Source organism: Lonchura striata, chromosome 15 (assembly GCF_050655825.1).
Source record: "Lonchura striata isolate lonStrDom1 chromosome 15, ASM5065582v1, whole genome shotgun sequence".
Taxonomy (NCBI): domain Eukaryota; kingdom Metazoa; phylum Chordata; class Aves; order Passeriformes; family Estrildidae; genus Lonchura; species Lonchura striata.
Genome location: NC_140717.1, coordinates 13902728 through 13921494, shown reverse-complemented (window position 1 = coordinate 13921494; position 18767 = coordinate 13902728). Strand labels below are relative to the sequence as shown.

Genomic DNA, 18767 nt, shown 5'->3' with positions numbered 1-18767 from the left:
CTTGCACCTACCCAAGCCATCATTTTTTGCGATTCTTAGAAGCTTCAGACAGTGAAAAGCTCATAGAAAAAAAATTCCTTATTACAAAGAAGCATTTTACTTCTAATTTTTTACACAGTATCCCAATGCATTGACCAGTAGTACAAGCATACTAGGTGGCTGAAAACTTAGAGCACGCAAATAACAATTATAGAAAGAAAAATAATGCAAGATCCAAGAGAAGTGGGACAGAATATAACTTTGGTTGAAATCTTATGGTTTATTTATCTATCAGATTTCTTTTAAGACCATTAATCATTTCCTAAATGTCTCAGAATAAAACATCTCTAACAGTAACAATATAGAAAAATGTTATAAAAATTATATCCTTTCAGCCCTCTGAAACCTTATCATCAGCCCATATTGAGGAAAACTTGACAACCTTCATATTTTGCAAGTCCTGCAGCTCCCCTCTGGTCTAGAAGGGTACCTGAAAGCATCAAAGGTTTGCAACACCCCCACACTTATGAGAACATCTGAAGAAATATATCACTGTGATTACATCAAACCTCCAAAACATGCTGGTATTAATATATATTTTTAGGTAAAGGCACAACACTTGAAGGTAGTTTTGAACTAAGTTATATTATTATGTAAAAGCATATCAACTACCATAAAATATTTAGGATTTTGGGTGGGATCACTCCAAAATAAGACAGCTCACTTCTAGTTTGGATGAGCTAAAGCAGAGGATGCTTATTGCAGAAACACAGTGTGACTCTGGGGAGTTATTCTAAAACTGCTGTTCTGCTTGATTTTTCCACATGGACAATTCATCTTTGAATCCACCTGTAGACAGAGGCTTTGAGATGCCCATGACCACACCAACACATCACTTCAATTTCACTTTCATGTCCTGACATCATGGAAATACATTCTCTTGGAGTTGTACTTTTGTTGCAATGTTCATTCAAAGCAGATTTATTGCTGTTTATATCTGGACATGAACATGACTGTTTTTAGCAAAACTGTCCCAGTTTAACTAAGACTTTTTTTTAAAAGACTTTGCCTGTGTTTGGCAAAGGACAAACTTAAAGAGAGCTCAAACAGGAAGTTCAGCTCTAAAAATAGAACTGGTTCTACTTCCAAAATGGCAAGTCAGCAGACGTGCTAAACATAGGCAAGTGAGTGTTATAATATTTCATTTTTACTTCTAGGAGGAAAAAAAAAGTATAATGAGAGTGCATCAAATGCCTTCTTTTTATTTATTTTATTACACAGAAACCCTAATCATGGCTCAAAGCTCACTCACCTGGCACTTCTGATGCACAGAGCACCAGTGGAAACTTATGACAGAGGTGGAAGGCTACATCCATCACAGCTTAGCCCTGGTTAGTGCTGAGAGCTAAACAAGCACCAAAAAAATATAAAAATAATAAATGTGTATATGTATCTTCCTCCACCTTTCTACAAGGGAGAAAGATAGTGTGAGTTTTGTGCTGGTTCAACTTCCTGAACCATGGAAAAGAGGAAAGCCTGTGCCAGCACACAGGAGGGGATGGGAGAGCAATGCCAGAAGTGAGGAGAGAAGGAAGAGAATGAGCAGGACGCCAGTTTAGAGTTGTTTAATTGGTATGGCAAAAAAAGCAAATTGTTGGATGCAATAGGGGGCACAAGGAACAGAGACACTTCCCCTGATCACATAACAGGCAGCAGCAGCAAAGCTAGAGGACAGTTTAGATGACAAAGAGATGGTCTGGCACCAGAGCCTGGTATTGGCATTAGAGGGAAAAGTTTCTATTTCCAGGCTCTCAGGAACACTGGGTAAGTTTTAACCTCTGTCTGCCCTAGGTCCTGGTTTCATGATACAAACTGTTCACCAATACTCAAGAAACCGATGAGGCTTAAATAATTTTTTTTAAGTGGGGTCAGCTCCCTGCCTACTTCCCAGCACAGTTCCACAAAGATCAGGAGAAGGATGTGCAGCCAGCACCGGCGCTGGGGGAAATCCCACGGTGACACCAACCACAGCCCCAGCTCCCTCCTGCTACTACAGACTGCAGCTTTTCTTCTTAAACAATAAGCTGTTTAAGAGGCACAAAACCAGTGAGTGTTAAGAGAAACAACGTCCTCTGAAAGTCTGCAATACAACACTTTAATTGACAGAGATTTCCACTTTATTTATTCACTTCTCCACCTTAACACTGGTGGATGCCCAAGTCCCAAAGGGTTCCTTCAGAGCTGCTACAAACCACTTCAATTTTCAACACATTAGAGCCCTCAGACTGCAAGAAAATCACTAATGGAACCTTCACCTGAGAAAAAAAACAAAAACATTCAGAAACTTTGCTGTCTAGTTACTAATTTTAATTCTGCCCAGGAGAGAACACAGTGCAGCTCCACAATTTTGTAATTCTTCTTAGCCCTGGGTTAATGTGGAGGAGGTCAGAAATCACATTAGGCTGTCTGATTGACATATGGGACTGCTGGTGTCCCACAAAGAAGGAATAGATTCCATGGGAAACCAAAAAACCCCACCTGTCAAGTCCTACTGGTCCTGTTTACAGCAAAGTGTGCTGCTCTCTCTATCAGTATTGGTTTATGGCTGGAAAGAGTACCCTAAGAACACTTGCTTGAGTCTGGAAGGATTTACCTTTACTTCCTTATAAAATTCCATGGAATTAGGGGGTAAAATGAGTTCTGTACAGTACAGCAGCCTCGTCAAGGAAAGAGGGATACAGAGAAAACAGGAGAGGTCGCTCAAGGGAAAAGAAAGAAAAAAGTACAAAGACAAAAGGATGAGCAAATAAACTTCCAGTGTTGTACTTTGGAAAGAGAAACCTGATAGACAGAATTGGAATCAATCATTTCAAAGAAATAGCACATTATATTTTATTTTATTTTACTTTTATTGTCCAGATGTTTCCTCTTTGCAGTACTCAAATTTAAAAATAAATGCAGCAGCTAGGAGTCTGTGCAGTTCATACCAACAGTACTTATAAACCCCTTTGTTGACAGACCATTGGTTTGACTCCATCTGAGCTTACAGACACTGGGAAATTATAATTTTCAGTGGTAATATTTATTTGCTGATTGTAGGCCTGACTTAGCACATTTCCCAGTTTAGAGCGTGAAGCATGTTGACAGGCCCAACAGCATGACTGTGAGCAATTTGGAACTTGACTTTAAAAACAGAGCACTTTTTAAAAATACTGCAAGTTTTTAAAACAAGCTTTGGTCACAAAACAACATGATGGACGAAACAATTTATTTTTATGGACTGGTTCTCAAACACATGTTTCTGAATAACATCTGAGACAAATCAGTGGGGCCCTGATGAAAGCTGCTTTCTGATGCTCCATTTTTCCCTTTGGAAAGTTTGTAGGCAGGTATATAACCCAGCTCCCTGAAAACACAGCTTTTGGGTTTGTAGCCTCAGATCAATGGGAATAGCAGTGACATGTAATTATTTTACAGTCACTTGTGAGGAACATCCAAGTTCAGCCTCCTCCTGCAGGGAGCCATCCTTATCTCCTGCTTCAAGGTGCTCTTGGATCTCCTGCTCCTCTCAGCTGTCAGACACACATAGGTCTCCTGTGGATTGAGTCCCTTAATGAACTCAGGGTGTGACCTGCAGGGTCCAGAGGCTGAGGTACCCTCAGTCAGAATTCTCACAGCCTGAGGAACACATTCACAAGTTGGTATAAGACTACACAGACAATGGCCTTCCAAACTATGGATGTTTCTTTAACTCAGTTTTCTTAATATTCCAACAGTCTCACTTACATGAAAAGCAAAAACATAACTCAGAGAGCAGGCCAGGCACAGATCACCCAGTGAGGCACAAAACCCCGTGAGAAATAAGAGGAGAAATCTTACAATGAATGGAAATATTTCATCCAAGTACCACCCCTCCCATGAGATCAGTGATAACTCCTCTCCCCTAGAAGAGCCTGGCCCAGTGTGTTTTGAAGAATGCATTATTTGGGTCCCAGGAGCAGAGCACAGACCTCACTGCTTACTCCTTGTCCCTCCACACAAGACTCCTGGAGACACGGCAGTTAATGACTCCTGACTCAGCTCTTCTGCTCTTCCCAACCTGGCATTCCCATTCACAGGACAAATCCCCACACCAGGGGAGAACCATACATCTTAATCAAGACTTAGATGCAAGTCTGGGGGCAGACTTTTGCACTTCCTTTGAGCAGCCAGTTTAATTTTGGGAAGTGCTCCTTACAACAGAGCCTCTCTAATGAGCCTCCCTCCTAACTCCTCTCGGTCTCCAATTTCACAACTTCCTTGAAACAAATGGAGCGTTGCTCTATAGAAAAAGCAACACTGGGTCCCTATTCAGCAGAAATGATGGAAAGTTTTCTGAGCTGCAGTGTGTGGCTGCTTTGTCCTCCTTTTGTATCTACATGGCTAATTTTCTTTCACAGGATGGAGAACTGTACATTGATTAAGACAAAATTTCCCCTACTTGCCTGTGGACCACACTACGAGCCTCTCGACTTGCTTTGTAGTTGGATGTGAATTCAACCATGATACAATTTTGAGAACAGATCAATTTGAGAGGAGCAGCAAACACGCAGGAGGAATGAACCAAAAAATCACTAGGAAGCAGCTACTCAGGGACACTTCTCTGATTTGCTTTAAGCTTTTTTGAGTAGCTGCTAACAAAAAGCTGAGGGTTTGCACAGCCAGCTGGGGGACCATTGTGCTGACACACCACAAGAAATGCGTGCTGATGTAAAAGGAGTATTTTACACCGTCTCTGCCCTCCCTCCTGCCTTTACCCACCTGACCTGCACCAGCACAATTTTCTCTTCCATGGAAACACTGCTCATGATTCTTGATTCAGTACTGAATGAAATTTATACATGTGTATGTGTATACATCTATAAATGTGTGTATGGATTTTAATAGGTATATAAAACATTTTATAAAGCCAGAATAATTATTACCTACAATGTTTATATCTCTTTCTATTCCTTTTTCAATATCACTTGCTTCCAGAAGCATGGATTAGGGGGGCTCTTTTCTCTCTGTAAAGTACCTGGTATGCATATTCCCATTTTAACTGGAATTCCTGGGGACTACAGCAGTGTGTGTATTTCAGAGAACAAAAATGGCTGGATGAAAGATGCAGAGCCTCACATAGCTTATGGCTGTTAGGTACATTTGATGGGCAGTAATCCTTTCTGTCCCAACTGAATTTAAATTATTTACATCAGCCTGCTGACATTAACTAGTCAGGGAACTTGTTCCTCCCACCACAGTCCCTGCACAGAGGCCATGGCTTCCTACATTCACTACATCATTTACAGTTTACAGGAAAACTAGCAACTGAGAATCCCCATATTCTGATTTTAGCAGATCATTTCACTTTTCTGCCTGATTCACACCTGGGAAAACAAAGCCATACTTTTTACTGTGCACCATCACACTGCAGAATTGCAGTTCCTCCTAGAGTGAGGAAAATGTTGCAATAGCAAACTTCACAAACCTTGCTAAGGGCTCTCCCCTGTGGGGGAAAAAAATCTAAACAGCAGGGAAATACTCTTTTGCAGGTCTGATTTTATCCACTGATGTTAATGAAAGTTCAGATCTTCACTTCAGTGCACTATGATGCACTCAGTGAATAAATCATGAGCAGATGTGTAACAGCACACAGGATCTCCTCCAGAAATTGTCAGCAGGATGAGGGAAGGCTGACCTGCACTTGCAGTGCCAAGTCCCCCCTACTTATAGGACTTTTCCTTTGAAAATATCAGGGATTTAATGATGTAACTTATTCTATTATCTTGCTCCACTGCCACCATGATTATAAACTCATAGTTGAGGCAGAGCTCTTCACACATATTTCTTTAAACAGTCAATTTGCAACTGAAATTTTTGGCTCAGCTCCTGTTCTTTTGGTGTTTCTAATGAGAAGGCAAATCCTAGCAATAATCAAGTATTTCTTCAGCTACTCCCACCAAAGAAAGCAACAGGATATGTAGAGCCTTGGTTTTCCTTTCACCCTTTGTCATGAGATCAAAGCCTGCTGCCAGGTCTTTAGGGATTTGACAGAACCACAGGAATCAACTATTGAAATTATCTATTAGGTCACATCTTGTGCATCATCTTCTTGGGCAGATGAAAATTGGTCTTTGCAACAGTTACTGGAGCTTGCTTATATTTGCTCTTTTCTGCCATACCCCAATGCACAAATTGTATGACAATTAAAAGCTTTCTGCTTTCAAATTTTCTTGGATTCTTTATACACCAAAGTCTTTCAATGCAGTTTGTGAACACAGCAACCAAACATTTCCTGTGCTTATGAGCATCAGGGCCCAGTCCAGTCTACAGCACCAGATTTTAATAGCAAATTGCATGACTGATGACACATCCTCTGCTGCTCCTACACTTTTTTTTTTTAATTCTATAAATAAACCCATAGTGAGTAAGTTAAATAAAATCAATCAGTGAGTTGATGTCAGTTGTTAGACCACCCCATGAATAGTCTAAGTCCTGTACTTGCACTGTTCCCACTGATACAATGCCTGGCTGGGCACGGTGAATTCCATAGGACAATGCTGCTGATCCTACAGAAGTGACCGCTGTGGTCACAACTTTAACCTCTTCAGCCCAGAGATCACAATAACCCAAAGTCTCTTTTCTTTCTTACAATCCTCAGCATGTTTGAAATCTCCCCTTTTGCCACCTGCTGGGATTGCAAGTTCCACTTTGGGGGTGCACAGCAAACACCTACCCTGGCACACAAAGCTACACCAGCCCAGAGAGAGAAGAGGTGATGCACGTCACAGACCCAGCACCACTTCCATTCATTTCGGTTTTTAGTTACTTTATTTAGGTGTGAGTGTAAAAACTGGGATTCAATACCCCTGGGCTGCGGGCCTGTGTCAATCAAACTGAAAACAGGTCAGCTAAAAATTAGAAATAAATGCAAATACATCCAGACTGGCAACTACTAGAGAGAGACACTGTGCTCGTGCAGGGCCTGCACCCCTACCCACAGAGCTCCTGGGCAGACTGGAACAACCCAGGGAGACAAAGGCAGTGCAGTCACAGGGAGAGGCACTGCAGATGCCACAGAAAAGCAGATACTCTCTAAATTCAACCCATGGTGACCCAAAAAATCTCTAAAAAACCCCAATAAAAAGAAATAATCAGAGAAAGAGCAAGGAGTTCAGAGTGATAGACTGAGGCACACATCCATGAGCACTTCCTCTTTCTCTCTCCCTTACATGGTTCACAGCTTCCAAAAGTATTCAGGGCTGCCAGCTTCAGATTGTGTGATGTCCATCAAGGACAATATAAAGACAAAATTCAAACAAATGACAAAATGGAATGCTTTGGTTTTCTGACATCAAAGACTGAAACAAATGACTGCATTCAGTCCTTGAATTCAGGAGTGGCAAAGGCTGGAGAGGGTCCACAGTGACCAGAGAAGCCCTGGCTTTCAGCAGCTCACTGAGCAAGGCAGTCACCTTTCTCCTCACTCAGCCCCAGGCAAGCTGTTCCCCTTGTTCTGCAGAGCACTTGGCATAAAACTCACACAGGTACTTCATGTGCAAAGGGTGGAGCTGACAATCTGGGAAAATTCACTTTTGCTTTTCTGCCCATCTATGACAGGCACCCCTGCAGAAATGACACCATAGTTTTTGTGCAGATGTGGCAGATGTTTGAGGACACTCTAAAAGGGCCAATGACCCTCAATCAAATTTTAAATCAACTTATGAAGAGATGACAGTGACATTCTGGCCTTCAGAATTAGCAATCAAATCTACCTTATGCAATGAAATTACAAAGCTTAAGAGTTATTAAATTACACCAGAGCTTTACATCTTTCAAGAGTTGTCTCAAGTTCCTGAGCAGGCCAGGAATTCCTTTCCACTTCTCCATTTGCATTCTTGGCTCACAGCCATTTCCGAGACGAGACATTTCCAACTGCTGAAATTAATCCATCAGCTCAGGTTTTACAGAGCACCCAGGATGTGATTTGTTGGAGGTGGGAGTCTGGCTCTGGAAAGTAAAGCTACTGTAGGGCAGAGTGTTTGATGCACACACATTGCACATGAGTGCACAATCAGGCACTCGTGTCAGAAACAGGAGCTTATGAACATCACCAAACTGAATTACAGATGGTTACTACATTTTTTAAGCCAGAAAAACAGAAAAATCCATCAAGCAATGTCAATGGTTCTTTGGAAGTCTGACAAAAGACTAAGAAATAAACACCTAAGATCAAGTAAACAAAAACAGCAATCAACACATCCTTTTTTAATTCTCCTTATTATTGCCACAGAGCAGAGTTTTCAATTTCCCTGTGACTTTTAGGTTCTCCCCTATGAAGATGGTACAACAGTCACATTAGAAATAGAAAGTAAGATTTCAGCAGAGTTTAGGAGTAAAGGCTCATTAACTTCCTATGGAATTTATGTGCTTTGGAAAAAGCCAGCACCATGTCCTTAAAGGGTTCTGTAACAAATGTGCTTCCCCTGATTCAAAGAAGAAAAGAGAAGAAATGAAAGGTTTAAAAAGCAGCAGCAAACTATGATGATGAGCATTTAAAAAGCCAACAAGCTTACACAGAACACATTTTTCAGACTGTGTTCTCTCTCTATTGACTCCCACACACAATCAGATGCAGAGTTTTGATCATTCCATTTCACATTCACCAAACATCCTTCCCTGCCCAGGTTCAGCAAAGGATTGAATAAGTTTTGAGAATACCACACATTGGAAATGCAGACCTGGAAGTTCAAGAAGATCTGAGGGATCTGCTAAAATGTGGGGACAACAACATATCAACATCTCCAGTGTCAGGAAATGTTAATAAAACATGACTTTTTATGTCCTTTATTTGAACATTAGATAGTGATTGTAGCACAAGTAACCTAAAACTAGGAAAAAATATCAGCAATTATATGCTATAGGAAGATGTTCACTAGTGTTTCCAGAAATAATGAGTATATAATTTTAAAATTTGGCATGGAGACAGGAATTCCCCCATGTGCTCTCAGTGTCAATGTGGCTGTTCCACCCAGCACAAATTCCACAGCAAGAAAAATGATTTGCCACAAGAACTGTGATTTTTTCAGGTACAACTCACAGTCCATTTCCCAAATATTTTAGATCTTTTGAATAAAAGTTTCCACCTATGATGCCAAAAGTCATCAGCTGTATTATAAAAAGGGTAGGTGACAATGTTCTGGACCACATTATGGACTCAGCACAATGACTCCAAAGGGAGTTTGCCCAAACATGATATAAAAGAAGCCATGATGTGATATCTGGCCAAGAGCAGGTACAGGGATTGCTGATCCAGCTGTGAGCAGGTACACTCTTACATTCAACTTACTGTCAAAGTTAATTACAAATGTTATTTCTGCTCCATTGTTTCATAAATGCAATTTTATTTATAAATATCCTCCCGCTTTGCTGGCCATGTACACAGGAATCTCCACCCCCTAATACTTCAAAGGACATCAATCTTGAGGAAATGCAACTCCCACACTTTGACTGTTACACAGGAAAAACACTGTTGTTATGCAACTCTACGCTGTTCCAAAACATCTCAACGTCAGACCCTCAGCTCCAGCAGCCTCAGAGACAGAAATTACAGTTTATCAGCGATGGAATAAGTTCAGAAAACTGCAGCAGGGTCCAGATAATTACAGGGTTTGTGCACAAGGCTCCTCCACAGCAAAAAGTTGGTGTTTTTTTTCTGCAAATGTGCACATACAGGTATTTAGGAAATCCATAAAATTTAGGAGTTCATTTTCTAATTTAATGAAGATTGACCACCAAATAGCACTTCCCATAGCACTTCCAAAACATTTTCTGCCAGATATTTGGGCTTTTTTCCCTGAGCTTATAAATGGTCGTAAATTAAGCAACATTGCTGAGTTGTTTGTGAAGGAAGGTTATCAGAGATAACCCCTCTCTCACTGATAACCCCAAGTGAGCAGAAATGAGGCACAAGTTCCTCTCCTTTGTTTTTCTTAGCTACATCTTTTCCAGGCTTGATATTCCTATTGACTATTAAACTCAAAGAGTAATTTTTTAAAAAACTTGTCTTTCAGAATGCAGCATTTGAGCTAATTTTAAAGATAAACTGCTTCCACAAGACAGGTAAATAAACTGAGTAAATTCTAACTAGGAGGAATACAGCTAAAAATCTCCAAGAAGGACTGCAGCAAACACATCCAACATCCAGCTTGCTCCACAGCGACAACTTCATGGAGTGCAGGATTGCTATTCAGTAACAATTTCAGATAACAATAAATAACAAACCCATCTGCAGTAAAAACAGATTTCAAAGAAACATACAGTATAATCTCCCACTAAAGATTTGGCTTTTCTTAGAGTTAAAAAACATTAATTTTGTAAAGATTGCTAGGAAACATTTGATGACAGTCACCACTTCTCTGGTTTGTGTCTCATCAAAAGCCAGGCAGTTTGCAAGGCTTTGTGCTCAGCCTCTCTTTACAGCCTTCCCTCAAAGCACCAACCTGGCCTGACACTGATAAATACTGTGGGGAGAACACAGGCAAAAGGTGATACAGCTCCAGTCACACCTTTTATAAACAGATGCTCTGCAACAGATTTAAAAATTAAAAAAAAAAAATGGGAACTCAATCAATAGAGCTGCTGGTTTGCAGGATCACAAAAGTGTTTGTAGGACACCTGTTAAGAGCAAAAGCATTCCCTCCCTTCCAAATGGCCAATTATCCAGCATGAGATCGGAGTCCAGTCAGCACAACTACTAATTAGGGTTCTCCCAGCCTTTTTAATTTACAAATTGCTTCTCCATGCCTTCTTCCAGATTCTGAGAGTTATCACAAATGTCTACAAACACAACTGGACAAGTATTTAAAAGCAATTCTGTTCTGTATAGAGTTAATCCAGTGCATTCAAAATAACTCACCCACTAATAGCTTCACATCTCTAACGGTGAAATCCGGGTCAGGCATTCTGTAATTAGCAAAGAAAGCAAAGTTAAATACTGTCAAGATAAGTATGGGTACACTCTCTTTACCATAATAAAGGAGAAATAAATGTATGGTGCTCTTTGTCCATAGTGCAGGAGGTGGAATCAAGCAAGGCCTCTCTGAAGTGTGGACAGTGCAAGTTTTAATGACACACATGACATCTTTGCATTGGCAAGTGTACAACAGTTTTTCTACTCACAATGAATGAGAAGAGGTGTCTTTTTGAGCACCTTTTATCAGCACCAGAGTGGGAGAGAAGGGAAGGGGTTGGGAGTGCTTTCAATAAAATCCTAAATCTTTATAGCTTGTTAAGCAACTCGTGTGCCCCATGTCTGTTCCCCAAGGTGAGCATTATCACACTTGCCAAACTGAGGCACAGAGCAGTAAAACAACCTGCTCAAAGCCACATCACCACAGGTTGGAACCATGGCTTGGAAATAAAATATATTAAAATAAAATTTAAGTCCCTTTGTTTTAATGACTGTTCCAAACCTCCTCATCTGGCCGAAGACATCCCAGCTGTATTTGGTGGGTTGGGAAATGGTTCAATTCAATTTGGCCTAATTCAGAGCTAAATTAAATGGTAGCATAATTGTTTCAGGGATGTTGATGCATTTACAGGATTACTTCTAACACAGGCAGTGTTTTAGGGAATAATGTAATTAGAGAGTAGCCTGGTCCAGCAAGTGAGTTCTGCATATCAGGCAGAGAGTAAAAGTCTGCAGCATAAAAACTGGATGGGAAAAAAAACCCAAAATCAGTAGTGAGGTTTTAAGGGTGGTTGACTTCATTTTACTGACAATATTTCACACTTCACATTGCACAAAAGCTGACTAAGGAATTGTAATGAGAAACAGCCCAGTGAGACGTGCCAGCTCAGTGCCCCACATGTACTGCCCTACGTTTTCTTCAGGACTTTTGACATTATTTAGTTGAAAATTAGAACAATCTAACCCATGGGCAAACATGCAGATCAATATTTTTTACTACTAGGAAAACACTGAAAGGTAAAATTTAAAACTGCATTTACTGGCATCCAGATATCTTGAGAACTATTTGCCAAATTCTCTTTGTCCACTTTCTTTTACCCTTATCACCTTCCTCTGGTGGGATGCAGAGGCTGGACAGTATCTTTTGTTAGTTCTCTGCCAACCCTCACATCTTTGCATTTGGCTGTGAGGGCCTCACAGCTTTGGAATTCACTCCCTCTCTGGAATGAAACAGCCTGAATCTACTGACCTTCAGGGTTCACTCAGAGCTCATCTTTTCTTTCCAAGCACTAGAAAGTCAGAAGTAAGAGAAACAGGAACCATTTGTGGGCAATAAGAACATGTCAGGCTTGTCTGCAAATGACACTGCTTGCTTGTTTTTGGTGTCAGAAACGTTCAACAATTAGATAGGCAATCTTTTTCATATTTGTATAAATCAAAATAAAAATCAACCACAGAGATGGAGAACAAACTTAGCCCAGATGGATATGAGCAATTCTGTTATTTCTGAGAGCTTCAGCAGCAGTCAGAAATAAACATTACTGAAACTTGAAGAATACAATCCTTTCAAACAAATAAATATGTTTATCTCTTTGGAGAGTACACCTGGCAGATTCTTTTCCTCTGCAGTCTAAGGATGTGTGCTACATTAAAAAAAAAAAAAAAAAAAGGAATACACTAAGTGAAAAAAAATCGGGCCTGAAAAAACCAAGTCTCAAGAACTCATTTTGTAGTTGGGTAGTCTTGGCGGGTCTGGCTTTAATTCCCAACCCATTCTGCTACCAGAGATACTTGTACTTCTTCAGCTCCGGCCCCACCAGCAGAACTGCCACACTCCCTCTTACAAAATTAGGGCTGGTTTGCTACAAATCTATGATAGCAAAAATCCCAAAACCGACTGTGTTCTTGAATCTCACCAGTCATTTGGTTTTCTGTTTCCAGAACAGCAGCAGTGCAAGAACTGCGTGGAAATGCTTTTCCCTTGATGTTATGCAATTTTCAGACAAATGCGTCTTGCATAAAACAACCATGAATGCTCCTAAAGATTTCAAATATCATAAAAGGTGGTGAAGACTATTACAACAGGGTAACTTAACTCCAAAGTACGACAGACTTAAGTTGGAGATGTTCAGCAGTCTGTAATAAACAAATTGTGTTGCTAATTTCCTCAGCCAGAAGAGAAATGCAAACACCTCAGTCTGCACTGGGTGCATTTTTGCAAATGTTTAAAGATTTGCTAGAGAACCTATTCAAATCCTAATGAGGATGAGCTCTGGCCAGCACAGGTATCTGATTAACTACAAAACAATGCAATGCAAGATGACTGCTGTTCAGATAAGAGATAACACCTCTCCAAAGAGCATTCTCTCCCTGAGTTACAATCTTGGAAACAGCCCTCCAAGAAAAACAGCTTCTCCTCTGCTAAGAGATCACAGCGGGGCTTTCCTGCTTTCAGATGTACAAGTAGCTGCTCATGATGGTCAGAAGCACAGAGGAAAGTAATTTTCAGTTTCATTGTAAGGATTTTTCCTCATTCCTCTCATTCCTTCTCATTTCAGAGTAGCTCCAAGCACAGTAACCAAACTATTCAGCTCTCTACATCTGCCAGGCACAGGCATGCAGGCTGACTGCTCAGCACAATCAGAAGTGGAAGCTTGTATCATCAGATATTCAAAATGTCAGAAGTAAAAAAATCATCTTATATCACGTATTTTGTGGATCATTGTATCTCAAAAGTCACCCTATACATATCTGGATCGCCCAATCCACCACATCATGATGTTTACAGCCTCCTGTGACCTGAAGCCTAGGAATGTTTGTGTCTGCAGGATGAGCTCTCATTTCCACACTTCTTCACTCTGGAGCACAAGCTGAACTGGTACGGTTGGCACAGCAGCAGGAGCTGAAACAACTTCCCAGTTTTCTTCTTGAACTGAGGGGAATTTCGTGTGACCTTCCTCAAACACAGGAGGAAGATCTGGCTGCTGGGAGGGTGCTGCAGTAGCTCTGGCTCCTAAACACTCCCCAGCCTCACTCAACAGCTCATGGCTTCTTCAGGAAGAAATTCTTGAAGCATTTACCACTTGCCCCTTAGGAGCAGCAGTTTAAAACCAATGCTTACAGAGAGAGCCTACTGAGCACTTCTTGTTCAGAGTTCAACATATAAAACTATTTTACCACATCACCAGAAGCATCACAGCAGCTCCTGTTTGCTCTTATAGTAAAAGGACACACGGTTGTCAAATACCCCAAACTCTTCTTCGTCTCTTTCTCTCTTTAAATTATATGGGGGTGGCTTGATTCCTTTTAATTAACCACTGCGACTCCTTGGTCCCCTAAACTGGGAGGCATTCCACAGCTGGAAACTAAGGTGAAACTGAGCAAAGTAATGATGCTTTCAAAAACTTATTTTTCTTTCAGCAATAGTCAGTTACATGATCCTAATTTCCAAAAGTATCAAGGAATATTCATCTAAACTATGGATGAAATACTGATAATGGTAATGCTTTTAATACTTCTCTTTTAGACACTGTCACTTTCACAAAGTTGCAGGGTTCTCTTATTAAAATACCAAATCTTTTATACTGGATATTAACAAAATGCAATCTCAAAAAGGCTCCAGTAATCCCATATTTAACTAGACATTATTAAATATTTACAAAGCTGTAACATTCTGAAGAGACATAATTATAATGGAAAACGACAGGCATCATTAGAATTCCACCTGCAATGAACGAAAGAATTGAGAAGTCAAAAATTGAAGGGAGTTTGTTCTGTAATTACAGCATGGATTGGGTGCAAAAACCTTTGGATTTCATTCCTAACTTTCACTGCTGACTTATTTTTTTTACTGTGTAGTACCATGCTGTATGCACTTAACTTTTATAGACTTTATTATCTGCTTGTTTATAAGTGGAAAATAATCATTCCTCCTCTCAAGGGTGCTGACAGTCTTACTAATTGCAATCCATTTTGAGATCATCAAAAGAAATATCAGATACAAGTAGAAAGTATAATTGTTATTTTATAAAAGCATTCGTTAATCACCAAAATTTGGTTGTAACTTACTTAATTCCCAGTCCATCCTTATTTCTGAAGATGAGGGGAACTCGGAGAGCTTCTCTTTGAACATACTCAAAAGTAAAATCTGTGGAAATGAATAAGAACAACATCCAAAAGCAATTACAATGGTGTTGGCACCTCACAGTTACTTTTTCTCAGACTCTCCCCATTTCCTTTTTCTCACCAAAGAACTCCCTATCACCTAAAGAGAAATAGAAAGAGAATGCATATTTTAGATCTGAACCGGAAACCCAGTGACAGACAATGCTGTCCCAGCTGCTCCCTATTTTTCCTGTTCACTGATGCACATAAAATAGAAGCCAGTCAGTTTGTCAATTAAGGTCTGTGTTGAAACACCCAGGCTGTAATGAAATACCAAATTAACAGTTAAAGGATAATCCAGACCAAATACTGCAAATCAGTCTGGTATTTTTTGGGCAAATGTGTAGTTTAAAATATATGTGTAAGTTTAGATATTCTAAGTTACACATTTCTACTTAGATAAATATGTTTTCTTGTGAGCATGATCTGGTTCTAGCAGAGAGCTCTGATTCTATGAACACATATTCTTTTTATGTGGAGGTTACTGTTGGTTTCAACAGAACAACTTTTCTTTTAATTAATCAGCAATGTAAGTCCAGGAGCTGATAGTCAGATTTCATATAGCTCCTAGCACTTAGGAAGTCTGGGAAAAATGAATTGTGGGGTGTCACAGTGTAATACGCATTCAAAGTAAAAATTAAACAAATTTGTCATGTTAACACTGGCCAGAATTACCTTGTTGCTCCTCTCTGAGGATTACACAGGACTGGCCTTTCCTGGGGATTTCTCTATGCACAGTCTGACACAATAGCAGTGATTTGGGGATTAGAGAGGAAGTTACAAGGCAGCGATTTGGGTGAGCCATGGCTACAAAACCCCACACTCATTTTGGAGCCTTCTGCCACAGAGAGCAGAGGAATTCCTGCAGCAGCCATGGACTGTTTCTATGGCTCTGCTATTCCCCCATTTTTACAGGAAAAAATTACTTTTATAAAGTCCACACACTGCCTTGAAATGGAAAGCATTGCTTGACTGTTCAGCACTACAAAATGTCCTGCACTGCCAAACCCAGAGCACACTCCCTGCAGTTTATTCAGGTACACACGAGCAGTTTAACTCCAAGATTCTTCCAGCTGTTCACACTCCTGGGCCAGCACAAGCACCTCAGCCTGAGCTTCTATTCCTGATGTTTCTCTGCTCTCAAACCTACACTAAAAGTAAAAGAGGAGCCAGAGGCCAAACTCCCATGCCTGCACATGTACTGCCCTCTATTTTTACTTTTTCTTTGCTGTATTCAGTTAGTAATTATGACAAGTAGGGATGTAATGTTCCTACTTAAGAGTTAGCAAATCAGAGCAGTGTAATTATCCATTTACAGAAACATTAAAACTACAGAAACTTTATTGCCACTAGTGTCAAAGTAAGCGTAATGAACACTCAACTAAGGTTACCAAGTAAATATTTCTGTGCTAAATAAGTCATCCTTCCTCATAGGCATCCCCATTACAGCTACTGCCTTTTGGTAAGCAAATAATAAACCGCAGAGACTTTTTACAGACACTGATCCAAGTCAGAAAGTCAACAAACATCAGGAGTAACATTGGTGGAAGAAGCAGAGGCAGCTATGTAGCCTTGCAGACTAAAGAACAAGTAGTTATGACAAACTGCATTCAAGCCAAAAATCACACCACTTCATGATGAGTTATCATTAAAAATAAAAACAAGGACATGGGAAAGACGAAAAAATAAATATTGCTCAACTAATTCCATGTGTTCATAGAAATTGTTTTATTCTTACATACTACTGTCATTGTTTCAACCAGATTCAATCCAACTCTTAGGTTTATAGAGGAAAAAAGTAAACCAAAAGTAAAAATAAAACCAGAGCAAATAGCAAGGCAGATCCTTTCTTCCTAATGCCCCAACAAAGCATTTAAATCCCTTGTGGGGTAGAACAAAGCCGACACAGACCACAACAAAATAACAAAAGACACTCATTTATTTTCAAGTTCCCTAGAAAGGCAAGAGCTGCCCAGAGATTTTGGAGCTGCCAAGCCAGGGAAGATGTGGATTGTACTATCCCTAGCATGGAGCAGTGGCAACCACTGGAGTGTTTGGAAGCTGAAGGTAGAATGCAATCATTTTCTGGAAAATTAATTAACATTTTCCAGCTAAAAAATAGTTGCTTGTGTTTTGTTTGGAGGAAGAGGGGTCAGGGTTGAGCTTATCTCCTAAACAAATACCTTCCTAAGTAAAATAGGTATTTAATTTCTCTACCACATCAACTTTTCTAAAAGGATCTTAAAATGCTCATGCAAAACTAAGCCAAGGGGAGAAAAGGAAACTTTCTAAACTCGATTAATGTCTCCACGCAGCTAGAACGATTTCAGGAGGATTCCAGCCAAAACTTCTCTTTCCTTAGAAAGCCATCCTAAACAAGCTCCTCAGTCAGGCCGAGTTTTGGTGATAGCCATCTGGGATTAGGGATCCGTGTCAGCAGCACAGCGGTAAATAAAGGTGACCTGCAACCCCCCGGCCCGTTTGATTCCCGGGCAAACCTCTCCCGTTTCCCTTCCTGCCAGGCGTGCGGCAGAGCTGGGCTGTCTGGCTCTGCTTACCGCTCCGGAATTGGAGTCACCTAAGCAAAGCAAGTAACTTTGGGGAGGGGAGCGATGTAATTTAATATATGATAGACTCACAAAGAAGTTATTGACTTTAAAGTCTCCGAGCCTGGCGAACAGGCTCATCAATCGCACTCTTTCTCAAAAGTGGTCCTGGGTTCAAGGGGAGGCGGAGGAGGAGCAGGAATCACCTCTGGCTAAGTGGGGGCTGGGGTTTCGGCCTCTCCCGTGCCAGGACCTGATTCCTGACCAGCCCGGTGCTGCGCTGGGGTCACGGTGGCGGGGCAGGGCGGGGGAGGCGCTGGGCACTTGCCACGGATCACCGCGCTCATCCCAGCACCGCTCTGGGGCAACAGCCGCCCTCCGGGTGCAGGGGGACGGGCCGGGGCAGCCCCACCGGGACGGGCCGGGCCGCAGGGCCCCAGCAGCAGCCGCCCCCCGGCTCCCCTCGGGCCGGCAGCGTCACCGGATCCCCGGGCAGGGGCGCGGGCGCGAAATCCGAAGCCGGAGCGGAGCCGCACGTGGAGGCGGCGGCGAGCGCGGCCGGACAGCCCGGCGGTGTTACCTTTGCCGTCCATGGCATGCACGAAATCCCCGTGGTACATTTTGCTCTTTAATTTCTCTTCCAAATTGAAACTCCTGATGCTGACAATTTCCTCCACGTCCGAGAGGTCCTCGTTCTCATCGTACCGCCTTCGGCCGATGCAGCGCTAGAAAAGACACAAAAAACCAAAATAAAATACATTGTCCGGAAAAGAAAAAAAAATCGAGAAAAGCACATGGACCGTGCACAACGGTTTGATAAACACATTCTGGGGGAAATAATTAAGATGGCAAAGCACAAACTGAACAAAACCCGAACCCAAACAAGATCCAACCCCGCTGCATGCACCTTTTCCATCCCGTGATATGGAACTCGGCGGGAATAACAGGTGCTTGGCTTCAGGAAAACTCAAACTTGGGCTGCTGAGCAGGGGCTGGTGCTGGAAGGAGAGCGGGGGACACGTAACTCGCCGGCAATTCACAAGCTACAGCACCGAAGCGTTTTGCAATCCCGTAAAAGCCCTTGAACG

General features: G+C 41.3%; 1 protein-coding gene across 9 annotated transcripts in view; it reads right to left on the bottom strand.

Annotated features, from left to right (window-relative positions):
- KDM2B (lysine demethylase 2B) overlaps nucleotides 1-18767 on the bottom strand; it is a 106522-nt gene that overhangs the window by 86696 nt on the left and 1059 nt on the right. For 7 of the 9 annotated variants that reach the window (XM_021532716.4, XM_085592775.1, XM_077787255.2 and 4 more), the window contains exons 2-4: nucleotides 18260-18404; nucleotides 15038-15116; nucleotides 10916-10962 (exon numbers count right to left, since the gene is read on the bottom strand). In XM_021532716.4, the coding sequence (XP_021388391.1) occupies nucleotides 10916-10962; nucleotides 15038-15116; nucleotides 18260-18404 (271 nt within the window). Of the gene's footprint in view, nucleotides 1-10915; nucleotides 10963-15037; nucleotides 15117-18259; nucleotides 18405-18586; nucleotides 18678-18767 lie in introns of those variants that run through there. The other 2 variants (XM_021532709.4, XM_085592779.1) reach the window with 2 other exon arrangements.